At 41.0% G+C, this 20,154-nt stretch overlaps 1 protein-coding gene across 4 annotated transcripts in view; it reads left to right on the top strand.

Annotated features, from left to right (window-relative positions):
* The window catches only part of sertad4 (SERTA domain containing 4), a 21,162-nt gene extending 2,031 nt beyond the window's left edge, over nucleotides 1-19,131 (top strand). The window contains exons 1-5 of one of the 4 annotated variants that reach the window (XM_046063665.1): nucleotides 766-1,250; nucleotides 11,485-11,572; nucleotides 14,580-14,752; nucleotides 15,519-15,637; nucleotides 16,263-19,131. In XM_046063665.1, the coding sequence (XP_045919621.1) occupies nucleotides 14,599-14,752; nucleotides 15,519-15,637; nucleotides 16,263-17,150 (1,161 nt within the window). In that variant the 5' untranslated portion in view covers nucleotides 766-1,250; nucleotides 11,485-11,572; nucleotides 14,580-14,598 and the 3' untranslated portion in view covers nucleotides 17,151-19,131. Of the gene's footprint in view, nucleotides 1-765; nucleotides 1,251-3,175; nucleotides 3,307-11,484; nucleotides 11,573-14,579; nucleotides 14,753-15,518; nucleotides 15,638-16,262 lie in introns of those variants that run through there. The other 3 variants (XM_046063664.1, XM_046063667.1, XM_046063666.1) reach the window with 3 other exon arrangements.
* Nucleotides 19,132-20,154: the final 1,023 nt, after the last annotated feature.

Raw genomic sequence — 20,154 nt, forward strand, 5'->3', positions numbered from 1 at the left:
AAAAAAAATGAACACATAGGCTAATAAAAAGATTGTTAAGCAAGTAGCCTACACAGTAAAACTGGTGATGGATGGCTATGTAAATAGCTTGATGGCTGAGTAATAGTATTAAGTGGGCGTACAAACATACCAGAAATCAATTAGCCTAACGATTATTAATGAAACATAATTAAAGCTAAAATCATTAGTCAGTTAAATAGTAGAATTTTGATTAGCAGTCCATTGCTATGGAATATTTTTGAGTTTTGGACTGATGGTCGAACCAAAGAAGACATTCAGATTTTTTACTGACCAAACTATAGTTTAATTGATGAATTAAGAATATTTGGTAAATTAAGTGATCATTTAAAAATAATGTTAGTTGCAGTCCCAATTTTGATAAATTCTGATCGATTGATTCATTGTTTAAACATAAAAAAAAAAATCTAAATATCAAAATTCCCTGATTCTAGCTTTATAAATGTGTAGATGTGCGGCTGGTGTTACATGATACAAAATGAAATATCATTCAACTATGGAAATAGTTATGACATTTTGTAGACCAAACAATTGGTCATTTAATCGAGAAAATAACAAATTAGTTGACGATGAAAATAATGGTTAGTTGTAGCCAAGCAGCCAAGCTCAACAGGAGCATCAATTCAAAAGATGCCCCAATAAGTCACCGACTGTTCAAACAGGCTACAACTTCAGAACCGAGAGTGTGGAAAGTTCCGAGCAGCACCTGAACTCCTCAGCAGTAGTTGGAGGGGACGGAGCTGCGAGCCTGGTGTTGTTTTCTCCACCGCACATTCATTGCCAACTGTCAACCCAGGCGAAACGGCGTGAGCTGCGCGGGACCTTCTGCATGGGAACCCACCCTGAATGGACTACCATACCACCAAAAGAACCCCAAGCCCACCTTTGTATTTCACTGAGGAAAAGAAAAACAACAGCTGTCTACATTTGCTACTGAGGAAAGCGCGTAGGGATGCTTTGCGCGGGTATAGTGAGAGCTACGCGCGCGCTTAATGGTTAGTATTTAGACAAGTAGCTAATTAACTAGTAATTACGTAAGTGGTATTTAAACCGCCAGTGTGTTTCTTGTCTGCTGCTAGTAGGCTAAAATTAGAACAACGCGCTGCCAACGGAAGACACGGTAGTATTTATTCAGTAGGAGTTTTTCATATTTCATCAACGCGCCTTGGATTTCAGTCGTTGTCACAAAGCAAGTGTGGAGCCGAGGAAGAGGTCAGAACAATTCAAGACAGGTAATGTAACGTTGCTTTAGTCAAATGTGTCAACATGTTTTGTCTTTGAGTTTAACGTCCAGTGGCTTTAGCAGTGAAAAGTAGCAGCCTGATAATATCATTTTTGCTGTAAGTTATTCCTTAACGCTGTTTCTCTCTCACACAGGTTTTTATATGATTTGACAAATGTTTGTCTTTGTCTCCATGATGTAATAATTAATAAAACCTTTAAGTATTTGGACTCAAACTCAAGTGTAACGTTAAGTTGTTGAGGCCCATCCTTCATATGCCATTCAATGAAATCACATTGAGAGGTAAACATTAACTTAAGTTAAGGCTATTTAAAAGAAAATATGAATTGCATATCAAATTAATTACTACTTGTATTACATTTTTTTTTTAAAAATCAGTCAAGTAAAGTGAACACTGATGATACAAACTTGACACGCAGGCCAATAAAACATAGCAGATACCTAAAATGTAATGTTTTGTTAATGGGTATTCTGTTGATTTAAAAAAAATTGTTTCAGTCAAAGCAAAGTGGTTCATTTACTTAATCTCTTAACCGGACTGATTAAATTATTGGATAAACTAGTAGTAGAACGATTTGATCTGATACTGCAGGATTAATGAGAATCAGGGCAGTCAATAGCTCACAAGTATGACATGACAGAGACCCTGGTCTAACACATTATGCAGGCTGACATAACCAGCCCCCCTCCTGGCATCCATCCAGCCTCACTTCATTATTTTGTGGGGGACTGCTCTTGGCTGCAAATCCCGAAGTGGTGGTTGCCTGTATTACTGCTGCCTTGTGAAAGGAAGGGGGTTTAGACGATTTAGCTGAATTTTGAGCTTCTGTTGTAATTCTCTCATTGATGTCATGTCTGTGCTGCCTTAGACTTAGTGTCACGAGCATCGACTCGCTCAGAGCGGACCATTAACACCCTGTTAGCCTCAAAGAGGATTAAAAAAATTCAAACATAGCAAGTCTTATGGAGTGAGGGCAATAAATGTACAATATCTCCCCTCCGGCTCTCTCTGTCTGTCGCTGCCCTTTTGGTGAAAGAAAGGCTTCGAGCGCAGTGGGTTGGTAATAGTGTTGGATGCGCTTCACCTCGACTCTGTGCCAACAACATCCGGAGTCACTTGCCAGGAATTCCACCTTTGGTATTTGTTTCCCTTGGAGGGAAAAGTGTCTTACGTAGAATATAGTGAGATACGCAACAGGGAGGAACATCCAGCTCAGATTAAACACACCAGAGAAGAGGGACTGTAACAAGAGGAAGCGCCCTGGCGTTGCAGCATGGTGGACGGGTTCCTGGCGTCTAGCTTGGGCAAATCCGATGCCAGATTCCTTCTCTTTGCCTCCTGCCAACGCCAACCACCCCTCCGTCTTTATCAAAAGCCCTCGCTGCGATTTCTCTCTTCCAGTTCTGTCGCGGCACTATCAATCATATCTTGCTCCCAGCAGACTCGTCTACTCATTAAGGATGTGAACCTGTAGGTAGCCTGAAGCCCCCCCCCACCCCCCACCCCCGCCTCCCCTCCCTTCCTCGCCATTCATCTCTCTCAGCAGGGCGCAGAGACACACATCTGGAGCAGCATTTCAAAACATGGCTCTTAGCAGACGTGTAGTGTACGCTGAAGGAGATTCGATACATTTTTTAAAGGCTACCTTTCAGCAGACGTGGTGCCGGGCATAAAATTAACAGCACTCAAAGTGTGTGGTTTTTAATGTGGCAAAAAAAGGCAGAAAAGGCAGGTGAAGTAGATGATAAATGTTACAGTACAAAGGCACGTTGAGATTACCACCAACAGACACAAACGCTAATAGTGTGTCACTGGCAATGAGAAATAGTCTGGCTTCACATCTCATTCCCTTTGTCCCTCTCCTTCTCTGCTCTGTTTTGTATAAAAGGTCTCAGGCAAGACAAGTTGAGCTGCTTCAGTGTGTGTGTTTGTGTGTGTGTGTGTGAGTACTGCAGGGTGTAGCCCCAGACTTCTTTTTTCCCCTCAGGCACTGCTTCCCCATCATGAATACGCCTTTGTGCTCCAGAAAGACACGCGGCTAAAGGTGAACAACTTGAGAGGAAAAGGAGAACACACATTTGTTTCTACACAGGTGCAAAACTAGAGGAAGGTGTGACATGACATGTATTTATAGCGAAGACTTCACTTTCGCTGAAATTTACAAACCGGTGATCCTGCACCTAAAAGTCCTGTAGTGACTCCAAAAAAAATTGTTTCTCAAATTTTCCTTCGAGTGCTTTAAGTGTCTGTAATGAATTTAGACCTGCATAGGGACATTCATTTATTGAGACAAGACAGAATTGATGCAACATGTACAGACACTGGTCCAAAATGCCTCACATTCCAGGAAGGAAAAGTAGTTTATCACTGAATGTAAAGGTAACATATTTGTAGTGGATTTCAGACCCTTTTCATACGCTTTAAAAATGACTCATACTCTAATATAAAAACCATAGCTTGAAAATCCCTTTAACAATAAGGGACTGGCGTTATACAGGAACGTGACAAACAAGTGTTTGTTTTTTTAATACACACTGATGCCCTTGTCTGTCTTTAATGTGCTGCATCCACCTCTGGGAGCGTGGCTGTGACGTACCCACAGACCCCCTAGCCTGTTAACCCTGACAGCCACAACAAGCCGTCCCCAGATAGTCCATAATGCAGACCCGTACAGCTGCCCTGTCACAACACATGTGTCACCACTCAGCACGAACAGCGGCGGGCGAAACCCTAAGGGCCCTGAACCCAGCTTAGTCACGCCACCGCGGCTCTCTACCAACTGCGAGCTGCTCTGATGACTCCTGACAGGCTGCAAACTGGCACAAACACAATCTAAGATGCATCCAAAAAAAAAAGAAGAGGCACAGCGTAAACTATTACGTAGGAAGGGCAGAGGAGGGTGCATCTTGGTTGGCTGGTATTTTTGTCCAACATCGGGGTATCCTTGAAAAGCCTTAATTTAGATAACGAAAGCATAAAGCCTGAAATGGTAACATACATTTGTGAAAGGTTATTCCCGCATTTGTGTGATGAGATGATTTATCAGTGTCGTTCACAAATTGAGATTCACACACAGTGTTCCCAAACTAAATGGAAAAGTCAGGTGTGGGCAGATTGTATTGATTGATTAGGAAGAGTAAATACCATCAGCACAAGATTTAATATGCTGCCAAGTACTTTATACAGGTTTATATGATTATAGAGCTGGGGATGGCTGGGGATCTTTTTGTCACAATTATTGACTGACCTTGACATTCTCAAGCAGTAGATTAAGAATTTAAAAAAGGTGGCAAAAACTTGTGTGAGCTGCAAATGAAAAACCTTAGAAGTTACTATGGGCTTTATGATGAACATCTTGAATTGTGGCACAAAGCATTGTGACTGCACATTACATCCTTCATGTTCCTGCCGAATATATCTACGACCAGATGTGGAACAAGTGAACACAGTATGAGTTATTGAGTAACCAGCATGGCTCTTTGGCAAGCCTGACACGTTTTGCAAATATGCATGGTCATCATGTGCAAGAGTTTGCATACTTGTCTCCCAACAGAACTGGATGTAACATTAACATGTGTACAAGGAGGCAAGTGTCGAATTCACTAGAACATCCCCAGACTTTCAGCTTTGTTGACATCCCGCTGAAGCTAGTTCAGTCCCTTTCTTCTTACACTGAAGAAGCGTTGGGAGCCAGGCTGTTGAACAGTAATCTAAACGACAGCTTACAAGTCTTAAGACACACAAAACACTACTTTTTGTGTCTCTAATCCTATTCAAAATCCTACTGTGTATAAGGATCTAATGTCACACTTGAATATGTAAAGGAGGAGACCTATGTGTAGCCATAGATGTTGATATTAAAGAGTTTGTCAGAGCAAGGTTTTTGTTATTGCAGTGATTGATTTTTTGAACATGCCTCTGCACAGCATCTCTGGGCTTTTCTGTCTAATTTGCCCAACATGGCTGCTCTTAGTTTCTGAGTGACTGTGGTCCACTCTACTTGCAGGGGGCTAATTGCTTGCTATTTGAGTGTCTCAGTTTTGATTCATGGCGTGCAGTGCCTTGTTGGTACTCTGAAGGAGAACTTGATGTCATGACACCTATTATCTATTCTCTATCTGTTCTCTATTGCTGTGTGCTTCACCCTCTTATGCCAGCACTTGCTCACTCTCCGCCCCCACATCAACAGGCATATTGATGTAGCTTCTCCATATTGAGAAGAAGTGGGCTGTACAGTATCTAGGCTTAGAGTTCTCATGTTCCATCATCTATTTTATTTGGGGGTTTTTTCTCCCTGATTTTCTAATTGGAATTTACCTGCAGTTTTCACCTTATAGTTGCAGGTAGAAAATAAATGCTTAAAATGTATTTATTATTAAACTACCTTGATATTTGGTCTTAACTGAGCTTTTCAAACTATGATAATAACATCCAGGAATTCTAGTAGTATTTGCAAAAGGATATTCATGCATGCTGCGAGCATGGGAGGGGTTGGCGTGATATACATTCTTGACAACTGTAGGGCATTAGTGGATATTGACAGTTTTGACTGATAAGCATCAGTAATGATAGCAGTGCACCAGTAAAAGAGGAAGAGAAGACAGAAAGTCAGTGCAAAGTACTGTACCTTTAACTAAAAATATATAAATGGCAAATATGTAACAGAAAAAAAACCAGATTATTAAAATGGAAACAGAGCAGTATTCATAAATGAAGCCAGTATGTAACACCACACAAAGAGGGCACTGGGTTTTTTAGTGTTGTGCTTGTTAAACTTGAACAGGACATTCAATGAACTGTGAAATTACTTTCAGCCAGCAGTTGACTGATCCTAGATTAGGCCGATATCAAAGCAATAACTATATTTATTTTTATTTTATTATTGATTTGTTTTTAACCCTAACATAATATAAACAAACATTTTTGATGAGGATCCCTTAAATTTGGTTAGGGAAGAATTATGAGAGGGAAATTTTACAATTTAAAAGTAAACCTGTCGGTGCTCTCTGGGGACAATGAACTGCAGGTTTCTAAATGACCTCAACAATTTCTTTGGCTTATCTTTTGGTCCTTTTTGGCCAACATGTGCCGACCGTGCATTGAGCCTGTTGCAGTTGCTTCTGTCTTCTTTTCCAACTTTTCTATGCAGCTTTCTTTCTTTTTATCTCTATTATTATTTTTATTCCTTTAATGCCTGGATGTGCAAAGTGAGCAACTGCAACACGAGAATTTCCCCTCAGGGATCAACATAGTATTTCTGATTCTGAATACAGATTTATCTGTAATACACCAGTGTTGACTAACATTTCTTCGGCCATTTCTTGATTTTGTGTGCCCTTCCTTTGTTAAATCACGAGTTGAAACAATTAATTAATTAATTAATTAACAAATGAAATCGATTACTCAATTGACTGAAAGTTAATCAACTATTTTGATACTTAGTCGGTGAAGGTTTTTTTCCTAGCATAAATACTGGAAAAAATAATCTGCAGGTTAATTGGTAATGAAAATAACTGTAAGTTACACCCCTAATTAAATTATGGATTAGCCCCCAATTTGCATTTTTTTCAAATTTGCAAAGATTTTTTGTGTCATATTTGAGTGGATTGTCATTTGGAATCTTGCGCAGTTACGCCTAGATTTAATGTTTTTGTACTTTTGAAGTAGAATTCAGTCACTGAGAGTGCATGTAAAAAAGGAGGATTTTAAAGGCTAAGCATCAGCGTGATGGAGGTGACCAGGTAGCACTATAAAGATACAACAGGTGCTCCACATGTGACAGATTTCAGCGGCCCTGTCCCTGTCAAATCACATCACCATTCAATCTCTGTGTGAGGTGAGGCAGCAGGCATCAAACTAAAGAAGAAATGCAGGGGAGCAGGGAAGGCAGTGCCAGTGTGCAACTTTTCCCTCTTCCAGTGAGATTCAAAGTGCCTGCTGCGAGATCACAGAGCTCTGAGGAAGCTTGCTGTTGAAGCTCCTGTCAAGGCAACCACAGGCAGCTCTTTCAGGACTACGCCCACTTATCCTCTCACTGTGGAGATGTAATACTTAGATTTGGTCCACCACACAAACTGTCACTGTACACACACATACACACACACACACCTGCCTGTATTCTGTGTGGGGATAAGTACTGGCATACACAAGGGCTGATACTGACAAGAGCTGACATTGTCATGAGTGACTTATAAAAAGGATATTTCTGACTTTGTACATTTGCACATTGTTACTGTCAGCTCCCCTCCCAGTGCTTTATGGAATACATTTCAGTTGACTTTGACAGCACCATTAGCCTTTAATGTTAACTACACTAATGAAATGAGCTGTAAGGGGTGGCATGGCACATGGTTCAACATACTCTACAGTTAACGCATTAAAACAACCTAAGTGTCGTCACATTGTCATCACCTCAAAGCTGAAACGCATATTGTGTCTCCAATAGGATTAGAGAACCTCTTTAGCAGTTCACATGAGCTGAGAAACCATCTGATTCTCTGCAAAGATGGTTTACATTAGTGTTGTGGGTTCCTTTGTTAAGTGACTTGCATACCAAAATTCAGAGCTGTTATTATTTAAATTTTTTATTTGGTCTGTCAGATAGAAAATATGGTATTTGCTTTACCAGGACTTGACAGTTAATCACACATATGAGGGAAAATGTTCGATCACCGAAATTAATTGGCCACAAATAGCATTTTCAGTGTTCGGTCTAATAAGTATGACAGTCCTACCTGAAGAGAGGCTATGAAGTCTATGATGTTACGTGATACGAGAACCACATACAACATTATTTAGCAAACTGGGTCAGACTTGATGAATTTAGCGCGAGGATTCACATGTGACAACGTCCAGTTTTCAAAATAAGTATACAGTATGGAAATATGATTAATTGGATTAGAAAGTATAATACATATTACATGTGTACATTAAATGTAAATGGACACATGTAATTTAATTTACTCACCTACTATAGTCTCTCCAAATCCTGTGGGAAACACTATTTAATTTATGCAGTGGTAAAAAAAATTGGCAAAAATGTTAATGTACTTGTTCGGTGATAGGCAATTGTTCTCATTATATTCGTTTTCGGCTTCGGACAAAAATGTTCATTTCGGTGCATCCCTAACACATACAGTAAATCCTTCTGCTATTATTTCACTGTATAGTCATGTAACATGTCATACTGTACACATAATCAATAACAATCTTGGAATATCCAATGTGGGTCAACTAAACCAAAAATAATGTTAAGATGGAGAACCAGGAAGAGAATACATTGTCCATCTTTGGGAAAGTTAGCAAAGTGGGGAAAAAAACGATTGGCTCAACACCAGTGAAAGAATTGCAGTCCAGTCTTTAGAAAAAGTTCTGATTTGAACCAGATGATGAGTACATATTCTCACAAGCTGCTGCTAATTTCACTGCAACATAAAAGAAAAAGGGTCATAAAATTATTTTGCCCAGAGACACGTAATTGTGATTTACTATGGCGGTCACAGTTTTTTCCATGAAGATGTTTCCAATAATTGTGCAGACCCGTGTTGCTTCAACAAGAGGTTTTTTTTCTGAAATTCTAGGACTGTTAACATAAATTCATATTCAGTGTGGGTGTGCACTTTGTTAGTCTTTATTTAACTCGTGTGTTGGGTGTGTACTCTCATTTGTGGTAATGGAATATTGCAGAATGAAATCTTACCCTCCTCACGTCCACTGCAGAATTCCCTGTTCCACAATTTATCTGCTTGATTCTCTGCAGCCGTTAAGTCATGACACATTGCATGCTTTTGTGTCCTGTGAAGACCCGCTCAGGCGCTCTGGGAGTTATTTTGATGTGAAAACCACAGACATGAACTCTTTTCACTGCTATCTGTTCCCCTAAGGCTCGGAAACACTTAGTAAAAACCTGGCCAAAAGAACAGGGAGTAAACATGCACACACACATACACACGGAGTGATACAGCATACACTCTGTCAAACACATGCTGGATCGATTAGCATTTCTGAGGCCACAAAGAAAAGAGAGAGAGAGAGCACAAAGTTTATTAGAGGCATGTTTCATACTCCCCCAGAATTATTGAACAAATGAAATCTTCCCCCACTGTTGGCTTAAATATCAGCTTTTCTTTGAATGTTTTTTTATTAACAGTAGGGTAAGTATGGGCAAGTAAGTGGAACTTATAAATGTTCCTAAAAAAGCCACAAATGACAGAATTAAAATAATGAGCATATAAGCTAAAAGCTCCCCCATATATTGTCATACTGTTTCCCGTCAGGCTGTTTGTTTTTCAGATTGATTTCTGACACAGGTGGTGGTAGTTTGCTGAGCGGAGGGATATATTTGACCCACCTTAATACTGTAAATGCCTGCGACCAGAGACAATCATAAAAACTTTGTTCATTCTAAAAACCTGCTGTGGAAATTGCGAAGCAATTGGGGCTACAAAATGTGAAAACAAGTATGGCAGGCAGGGCTACAGTCCTTACATCTGAGACACACAGCAAGGAGGATGTATGTGCAAAAAAATGCTTTGCTTAGTAAAACCTAGAAAAACTGTACAAAGTTGCACAGTAAAGCACAGGAGAAAGTATACAGCCAGATTTATTTATCTCTTCCAAATCACATTTTTTACTAGATTGGCTGATACATCGTCGGATATCAGCTTATTGCTGGTATCTGTGTATATGTTGGCCAATAACTAACAAGGAACTTCAATACAGAAGTGCCTAATTAAGTTTGAGGTAGTTTAGAAATGTAATTTTATTGTCAGAATTGATTGGTTGATGACTTTTACACTAAAATGTTCCACTCAGTATGTTTTTTGGTCAGAAGAAAAAAACATTAAAAACAAGATTAAGGGATCCATATTGAGATTCTTTGTTTATGTTAGAAAATTTATTATCTATATCTATATCTATATATATATATATATATATATATATAGTGTTATCATATATATATATATATATATATATATAGTGTTATCAAATTTTTAGAAACTCCTAAATATAAATATTGGCCTCAAGAATGTGTACAAATGACAAATAGACATGAAATTGAGTTTTATAATATTAGAATATGCAATGACATCACTAAACCATCCCCCCCTTAGTAATTGTTACTATGCCTGTTCTCCACTTGTCGCGCCACACAGTGCAGCTTACAAAGATTTACCAAGATTTTCTCATTAGTATTTGAAACGCGAGGTATGTCAGACAGAAGTAGACAACAGCAGGCTTCTCATTTTTTGGTGTGGACCTAGATTTTGCAGTCTGTAGTGACAACGGTCGCTGGCAGTTTGTCTCAGCTGTAGCTAGCAAATTAAGAGCTGCTGGAAAACGCTGTCTATGTTTGACTTTAATGTTTCCAGCTGTCTTGTTTTAAAAACATAATCTATAATTCTCTCAATTCTATAAGGGCTCTTAATTATGCACTTGGTCTGCTAACAGACTGAGACTATAGCTAGCAGGATAAAGCAGACGCATTTTATTTTGTCAATGTGTGGGTAATACTGGCTTTAAGCATCTGCCACTGTCAGTTTTACTTGAGGAAAACTAAAATGAAATTCCTTGAGATCCTTTTAAGTTTGTCTCCATCGTGTTCCTGCTTGTTCTGCGCCTTTTTCACCTTGTCTCCCAGAGATCAGTTTTCATCCTGCACAACTGTTTCTTTAGGTTTCCTTTTGAAGGAGGATGGAGTTGGGTGAGAGTTGAACAATAAAAAAACACCATTAATTTATATGCAGATGTTATTACTGAAACACCAGAATTTAATCTGAATCTGCAAATAAAATCTTTGACGTCGCAGAAGACACCTGTTATTATTAGATCTTTAACGTCGAAAATATCCTTGTTTGAGCAAGATAAATGAACACCCACAGTATATGTGTGAAAATCCAGAAACTGACATTACTAGTGTGACACTCTGGTTGATTGCCGTGGCCTTAGTTGACTTTTCTTCCAAAATATTTCAGGACACTACAAGCTATGCATGTCTGAGTGTGTGTGCGCCTGTCTATCTCAGCGCTGGAGGGAGTGAGTCAATCACAGCAGCAGAAATCATCCCTGCAGGCGATCTGTCTCCACTCATGACAAGGCTCCTAAGGCACTTATCTTTCCTTCCCCTGACTCACTCCATCCATCCATCCCTCAGCTCTCCCTCTACCTCCACCTCTTCCCATTCTCCTCCTTTTCTCTTGTGCTCTCTGTCTCCCTCCCACAGTTTGTCTCGTGCCCAGGCGCTGCAATGAATGTCTCATCATCAAAGGGTGTAATGAGAAAGAAGGAAGAAGATAGAGAGTCAGACAGAGGTAGGGAGAGAGGGAAGATAAGAGAGACTGAACAGAGGTGAAGCAGTGTCTCACACACGCTCATGTGCACACGGGTACACACTCTGTTAAACACAACCACACACACGCAGACTGCACTCGCTCCCAATCGCTCTCACATCCCTGCGAGATGCAGACAGAAACAGAGAAAGAGAGGTATGATATTCCCCCAGGAGATTTTTCTCTCCTCATTCCTTGTTTTTATTTCTCAACTCTTCGTTTCTCCGTTCCTCTTTCACAGACGCACACACACTTGTTCACACTGCTTCCCCTCCTCCTCCTCCTTTTCTTTGAAGAACTAGAAGTATGGCTTTACATGGAGGGAAGCTGCTCATTGTTTTTTTTGTTCACCCCCCCCCCCCTAGTTCAGAGAGCTGTCAACTGTGACCGCTGTTGTGTGTATGCTGAAAGGATGTCAGCGAGAAAGAGAGAGGGAGAGAGAGATTGAGACTAGGGGGTTGAAAGAGACAGTAAAAGAGGCAGGGGGTGGGAGGTGTTGAGATGGAGGTCCCTACAGAGGGCAGAGGGAGTGATGGCATGCTTGTTTCTTTGTGCCCAAGCAAACGTAGCAGCAGTGAGGGGAGCTGATGGAGAGGAAAATAGCTAAGGGTAAGAAAGCAGCTCGGGGGAAACGAGAAGGACCAAAGCTGCTAATTAACCATGGCACTAGCGCTCAATAACAGTGACATAATTGGCCCTAGTTGGTGGTCCTTGGTGGGGGAGGCCTCAGCAGTGGAATCTAGCTCACACAAATGTTGTTGCACTCTAACAGCACGATATAAAATGTGGATAATCTATAATGCAACACTGTGGATTATGACCTAAACTGGAATAGCTGAGTTGCAGGCTCCAGCGGTTAGAGAGACAAAAACCAAATATCTTTCAGATGAATTCCCCCTTCAGATCTTCCATAAGCATCATCAACATCAGAATATGTTGGTGAATTGTCATTTTTCTATTTCTTTTTTTTTTTTGTCTATTTTGGTGATCCCAGTGACTTTTTCTCCATCACCACCATGAGGTTGAAACACCTATTGGATGGAATGACATCTGCTAAACGCATCCATGTCGCCCTTATGATAAATTGTAATAACTCTGATCCCCTGACTTTTCACCATCATAAAGTCAAAATTTTTATGGTGTCTTTGGTTTATGACTACAAACCTGCAAAACAAATGACTTTCCCATTAGCCTCAGCTGTACTTTGTCACAGATGTTTGCATGTTAATGAGCTAACTATGATTGTGATCATGGTAGACATTATCCGCTAAACATCGGCATGTTAGTGTTGTCATTGTGATGTTAGCATGCTGCATTTAGCTCAAAGCGTATCACAGCAGTGTTGTCACAATACTGGAATTTCTAACTTCGGTACAGTACCTTGAAAAGTATCGATATTCGATACCATTTTTGATACCACGAGGAAAATTGCATTGAAACATAGGTTACAATACTGAATATAATTTCTGAATGATCTTAGTAAGTTAATAGTACTGTGTGTTAAGCAGAACAGCATCAGTTAATTTACTTCTGACCTTAGTCAAAGTATTTCTATCAACTGAAACTCTGCTGTCTGACATTCCTCAGGGCTGAGAGCTCTGAGGGGGATTAGCTTAGTTTTGAGAGTTATAAATGTCTGTTAGGGAAACAACAAGACAACTGTCTTATCAACAACAGTTTACTGGGGGGGGGGGGTGTTCATGAGCAAGGATAAGATGGAGCATAAAACTGACTGATTGGTGCCGCATTTGCAGTGATACAGGCATTTTACTGAACTGATGTAGTTGACTGTTGATATTAAAGCAGCGAACCCTTGAAAATATAAAATGTAATGCTGTTCTGTGTAATGCATTACTTTGTGGGGCTGGCTGGATATGTTTGGTAAGAGCAGCACAGCCTAAGGTGATGTCTCAGTGGTTTTAGGTGTGTCTGATTAGTCAGTTAAAAGCAAACACTAGAAGCAGCAGCCCACAGAAATAAAACTCTTCATCCAAGCAACGCGGGGAGCTTATTGAAGCGGACATTTTAATCAGCTACCCAACAGGGGTGAGGGCTGAGATGGTGTTGCCTCAGTCTGGTCTGTCAAGATGGGTTGTGGGCGATGATATCTGTTCCTGTGGGCAGGTAGAGGAGGGGCAGGAAAAGATTTGAGGAGGGAAGGTGGAGACAAGGAGGTCCGAAACAGCTGGCTTTGCATTCTGCATGAAGGGGAGGACTCAACAGCGAACCAAATGACAGCCGTTCACTGTGATCAAAAGGCCGATACACTTTCTCTCCTCGGAGTCTGAGAATCACAGACAGACTTGGGCTCTCGGGCCCCTCAATGTCCTCACAGTAGGGCTCTGTTTTCAGATTGAAAAAAGCCCAGTTGGCGGGTTATCAAACATGCACTGTGTCTGTTTGATACCTTTTGTCAACTTGTTTGCCTTGTTCACTGGACCCGCTGGCACTGAGCACATCTCCTTTGCTTTCTAGCTTATCGTGCTGTTGACACAGTTTCCCAGTGCGTTTTGATGTGGGATCCATTTCACCGAACAAATTGGTGTCAAGCGTCTCGCTAACTCTCCTACCAACTAATCAATAGGGAATTTGTGGTGTGAGTGGGTGTCATCTCTCCATCTGTGTCTCACTTGTTACAGTATCACACATATCACAGAGTCATAAGCCATCTGCCAATTTTTAGTGCTCACAATTATTGTCGTTCAAATTTGTCATACTGCTTGCACAGAAGCTGGTTACTCCGCCTCGCAACACCAACGTATGGGCAGTATCATAGAGAAACATCTTGTTCATGTTCACATCTCAGCTGAGTTTACCATTGTTTTAAACATTTCATTTATCCACATGTTTCAAAGTGGCCTCTTGTGATGTAATATTATGATGGATTAATATAATTATGGAATATTTGTAAGTTTACAATTACAACCCATTAGGGGTTTGAGTTTGTTGTTTACCTAATCATACTGTTTTCCGTTCTGTTTTTTTCCAGACCTGACTGGAAGAGAGAGATGACCCTAGTTTTGTCCATGAATCCTTTCCTGGACCCAGAGGGAGACCCTCCGCTCTCCCCATACCAGCCCATATGGGAATCGGAGCGTTGCACAAAGACCTGCCTGTCGAACCCTGCCCCGCCATGCAGCTCTGAAGAGCAATTTACACAAGGTACAGACATTCAGTTTTACCAAGGAATTTGCCCCGACTCTAATGGGCATGTACTACTGAGTCCTTAGTTTTGAGACCTGGCAATTAGACCCATCTGTCTAAGCCATCCATCAGTATTTCTACCGTAGCCCTGCTGTCATACCCTCTAGTCTAGCACTCCATCAGTCAAAATGTAAGATCTGTGTGTAGTTAAGCATGCAGCACTCCTGCAAGGGAGGTTGCAGCAGATGCTAATGGTGTAGAGCAATCAACTAATTCACATGGTAGCAGCATGTATTCTTGCTTTCATTACACTTTCTGTGTAATTTAAGTGTTAATTTAATTATATGAAGGAATAAGAGATTTCCAGTTAAACAATCATTTCACTTTCAAATGAGTTACCAAAGAAACGTGTTCTTCAGAATAGCCTGTATACTAATACTCTTGAGGCTAAGGTTCAACTCAACCTTAACCTGAGCAGCCTTAACTGATTAGACTGACACTGTTTTATCATTAACTAAAGGGTGTGCTGCTTTTTTTATTAATGCATCAGAAATGTGTTAGGGATGATGTACAGTGCAGCTCAGTTCTTTTACAGCACTTTTGACAACTAAGTCTGCCATACAGGTTTCTGCCTATAATTTACTGGGCTGTGGCCTCAAAATAAGAAGCATTCATGTATGTGTAAATTATGAACATACGATAATGATGTCCAAGATGTGGTGACATTATATAGTCCAACAGTGCAATTGATTTATGTTTTATGGATTTGTTTCTCCGTCTGCAGAACCCCCCTACAGGCGAGTTCCTGATCATGTTTCAGTATCGAGGATCGCATACTTCAAGAGGAAGTTTGTTGACGATGATGAGGAGCCTTCCTTCAGTTTCAGGACGTACTGCCAGACGGTAAGTACTGACACACTCACATTCTCACATTTAGAGCACACGTGATTTCATACAATTAACTCCTTTACTAAAATGATTGTGGAACGTCATTTATCATCACAAAATAATTTGAAAGAGGTACAAAGACACTGTCACTGTGTCCAAATCGCTTTTCAGTCAATATTCCCTACATGACAGAAACTACACTCTAAAGTGACCTTTAGATTTAGACACGTATCAGTCCATGTTTATCTGTTAATTCTGCATTGTTGCTGACAGATAGTTTTGCATGACTTCAATTTTCTCATCTATAAAAGTGCACTGTGGGATTGTTAGCATGAAGTACAACTTTTTTCGTCCATTGTGGGAAGAGCAGATAAAATCTGTCCTGAGAGCGGATAAATGACAGTATATGCAAGCATTCTCTGACTGTTACCCTGAATCTCTAAGAGTTGGTAGATTAAAATTGAAAAAGGGATTGATTCACCTGCAGTTGTCTTTTTGAAGGTTTGTTTGCAATTTACTTATGTCTTAGTAGGAACTCTTCACTCTTCCGTAATTGAGGTTGCTTAAAATGAGTTGGGCAATGCAAACTTATTGAATCGGAATCTCTGGCTTTAGTATTTAATGGGATGATGTCCTTCAGGTTGCTCCGGTTTTGGAGGAGCGTGCACATGTGCTGCGCCTCTCCCTGGAGAAGATGCGATTTATCGACGACCCTGAGGCTTTTCTCCGACGCTCCGTCCTTGTTAACAACCTCCTCCGGCGCCTGCGAGCGGAGATCCTTCTCCAGAGCACTGACTGGTGCTTCCCACCCAACCCAGCTTTTACCACGGGCCCCTGCATCCCATCACCCAGTACTAACTCCGGTCACCAGACACTCCACGGAGCAGTACCCGCCCGGATCTGCTTAACGCCACAAGCCGGACCGCCCCTCCGTAAGCGCTTCCGAATGGTTCGTGGAGGACAGGGGGATCTACGCCCTGACTGTTCCCAGGCATGCTGCTGCATCTACGCAGCGGCAGCCGCTGCAGGACACTACCTCCACCTCCCGTTCTCCATGTATGATGCAGCACTCTCAACCTGCCCGTCCACATCACACGCCTCTTCCTTTTTTCAGCTAGCTAGTCATAGTAAGTTAGGGCTGACAGTGGCCATAGAAGGACATGATGATGAGGATGAAGATGTTGAGGAAGAGGAGGAAAATGAAGAAGAAGAGAGGGAAGAGGAGGAGGAGGAGGAGGAGGAGGAAGAGGAGGATGAAGAAGAAGATGATGAAAGAAGACATGCTGGGCCTTCCCTTGGTGTTGCTAAGGACAAGTCCAGCCAGAAAAGTAGGACTAGGACCTTGCTGGGTCATGCACACACAAGGACAGGAGAGGACAGCTGCATGACAGATAGGGTAGAAGAGGAGGAGGAGGGAGAAGAGGAGGAAGAGGAGCCGGTTGTGAGACCTCGTCAGTGGGACTCTACTGCTACAGAAAGGGAGCTCCACAAGGTCAGCTTTTGGCACCGCAGGGCTCACAGACAATAAAAATGACTTCCAACTCTTAACTCTGTTTAAATGAAAATGTAATGATGACGACAACTGTCATCAGTTGAAGATTATTTCTCCTCATAGCAGATGAAGGTGTGAGCTACCTACACTATAGTAATGCCAAGTCAGCTTTATTTTAATGGTCTAATATACTCCAAGGTGGCACACAGACAAACTCCATTTAACTCTATTGCTCGTGTTATGGTCAAATAAAAAAATACAGTTCTGGGCCACTGATGGCACTGGGGAAAAAAATTAAAAAGGCTAAGGTCAAATATGGTGGGATCTTAAGTGAAGTGAAGCTTGCTATTGCACTGTCTCCAAGACCATTTCCAAGCCCCACAGCACAAAACTAAAGGTCTCAAATGGGGCTTTATATTGGTGCAGCGGTCTCGTTTTAGGACCCTAAACAAGCCTATGAAATGAAGGCTGGTAGATTTAGGAGTGTGTGCTTCTGTGCATATATATGTGTGTGTGTGTGTGTGTGTGTGTGTGTGTGTGTGTTTGCAAGATATGATGTAGCATTTAAAAACTTGATTTTAAGTTGTTCTTTTTTTTTAAACTTAGGTTACACGTAATTACGTGTGCCTGTTGATTTTGACGCTGTCTCAGGCAATGGCAATGCTGCAGTGGCAGCACAATGTGTATTCCTAACCTATTTTAAGAGACAACAATCATAAACATTGGAAATGGTTAATCGCAATTTTCAAGTGCCTTAGTGTTTTTATAGATACATGTATATTGTGTGTTAATGTAATTGTTCTTGTTACTAGTAGAAATCTTGCATTCCAAGTGACTGCATTTGACTAAAACAGGACAGGCATGTAATTAAATGCTGGGATTCTATCAAATGTCTATGAAATTTCAAAGCAAACTAAATTCTGTTTGCCTTTACTTCAAAATGCATGTTTTCTAGAACTACCTGTCTTGACAATGCCCAAACTTAAAGTCAACTTTCATGGACAGTTGCTAAATCCTTGAGAAGCTATGTGTGTTCAAAGTCTCATTTACATTAGCTAGATTCAACCAGAAAAGGCTCGTTGTGGTTCGGTTGGTCTGTCCGTTTATGGGGTTCTACCAAAAGTAGTTTGAATCCAAAAAACAATCAAAGGGATCTCACCTCTACAGCTCACTAATTAACACGTTATGTCTCTTCCTGGTGTCTCTACTGGTTGCTCAGCAACCAGGATGTTCCTGTTGCCCGGCCAAGAAATAGTAAAACCACAATGTGTCATTTTTACGCTTTGGGTGTAAATGTGACACACTGTGGTTCGGATTTGACAAACAAGATATAACGTGTTGATTAGTGAGCTTTAGAGGCGGTGGCAGGCAGATGTTTTTTACCTTTGGACAAGCCTCTGCCAGATGTTTCCTCCTGTTTTCCAGCAAACTGGCTGCGGACCGTGATAGTGATGTCTTTTCAATCAAGGATGGATACAACACAAAACCACTTCTAATCTAGGTATATGAGCATTTCCTTCATGACGGCATGATCAGTGGTTTCTTGTTTGTTGCTGTGTGAAGATTAGGGTCCTCACACTGATGGCAAACCCAAACCAAAGTTGTTAAAAAAAATGGAAAGATTCTATCAGTTAGTCGTGTTTTCTTTTTTTGTGATGTACCTTGAGGTACGAGAATTGGATGGTCTCAGTTGGTTTGTTAGGTGGAGTGATTCCTGCCTGGCCCCTTCTTGTTTCCTGATGTATAAAATAGCAGTTTGCATCATCAAAGACTGTTTTGGCATCAGTGACATGTCTACAACTAGACCAGCCTATTTCGTTTTCACTTCTCTAAACCCTAAATGATCATCGGTGGTATTTTTTAAAGAAGAAAAAACTTGACAAAGCAATATATGTTTCTGAGACAAGAACATGTAACTGCATTGTCTGTAATTAAAAACAACAAAAGAGCAAGTCTGCTCCGATAAGTCTATGTGATGTTCTGTGACAAGTGTAAAGATCAGTAAAAGAAATGTGGAAAAAAATTCTTGCTTCCTCCTTTATTCCTTCACATTACAACCTTTCAGTTGACAGTAAAATTATGTGTGTGTGTGTGTGTGTGTGTGTGGATTCCTGCTTATTGTCTTGCTTCCCATCCTGTCTGCTGCTCAGTGGAGTGCAGCACCGCAGCTTATTGAACTCGCCAAACGTCTCTCAGGTGTCAGTTTGCCGCTCAATTCTTGTTAATCTTTTTGACATTACGCTCGGAGCAGTCACCTCCACACTCCTCCATGGACTCCCTGTCATATCTATTGTCCCCGCAATACTCACTTGTTGTAGCATGAAACACACACGCTCTACCTGTATCCCGTACAACCGAGCTATTATGACAGGTAAAGACACTGTGCATTGGTATAATGCTGTGTGTGCTTAGAAAAGTACTGTCATCCACTGGCATTACTGGGCTTTAAGTTAAATGTTCCTTTGATCCAGCTTTAGTGCTCACTATGTGCGCCCTAATTACTGGATTATTTCTAATACTGTGCAGGTTTTGTATGACATCGCTCCGGATTGCTTGAAAGCAGCTAAGCCATTGTAGTGCAGACTGTAGAGAGAGAGTGTGTGTGTGTGTGTGTGTGTGTGTGTGACCGGGGGAGGAGGGAGGTGTGTGTGTGCGTAACGGTAGGATGGTAGGATGTAACAGTGAAGTGGGGAGGTTAAATCACGGGTCTGAACATCTTGACAGCTCTGTTGCGAGGTGAGGATGGAAGATCATCTTTTCACGACACTTCTGCCGCAGGGGTGTGTGTATCCCCCCTCCCTGCTCCCACTTAACATTCCTCAGTATCACTGTCTCTCATTTCACCTCGCTTACTATTATTAGACTGTTTTTTTTAAATAGCTACAATTGCAAAAACAACATACAAAATTGGTACTGAGATGCAAGTTTAAAGTGACTTATTCAAATGGATATCCGCTATTACTATAAATTTGAGCTATAATCATGTAGCCTATGCCACACTGCACCAGTGGTTCCCAAACTTTTTTTGGTCAGATGTACT

The sequence above is a fragment of the Micropterus dolomieu genome, linkage group LG11 (assembly GCF_021292245.1).
Source record: "Micropterus dolomieu isolate WLL.071019.BEF.003 ecotype Adirondacks linkage group LG11, ASM2129224v1, whole genome shotgun sequence".
Lineage (NCBI taxonomy): Eukaryota > Metazoa > Chordata > Actinopteri > Centrarchiformes > Centrarchidae > Micropterus > Micropterus dolomieu.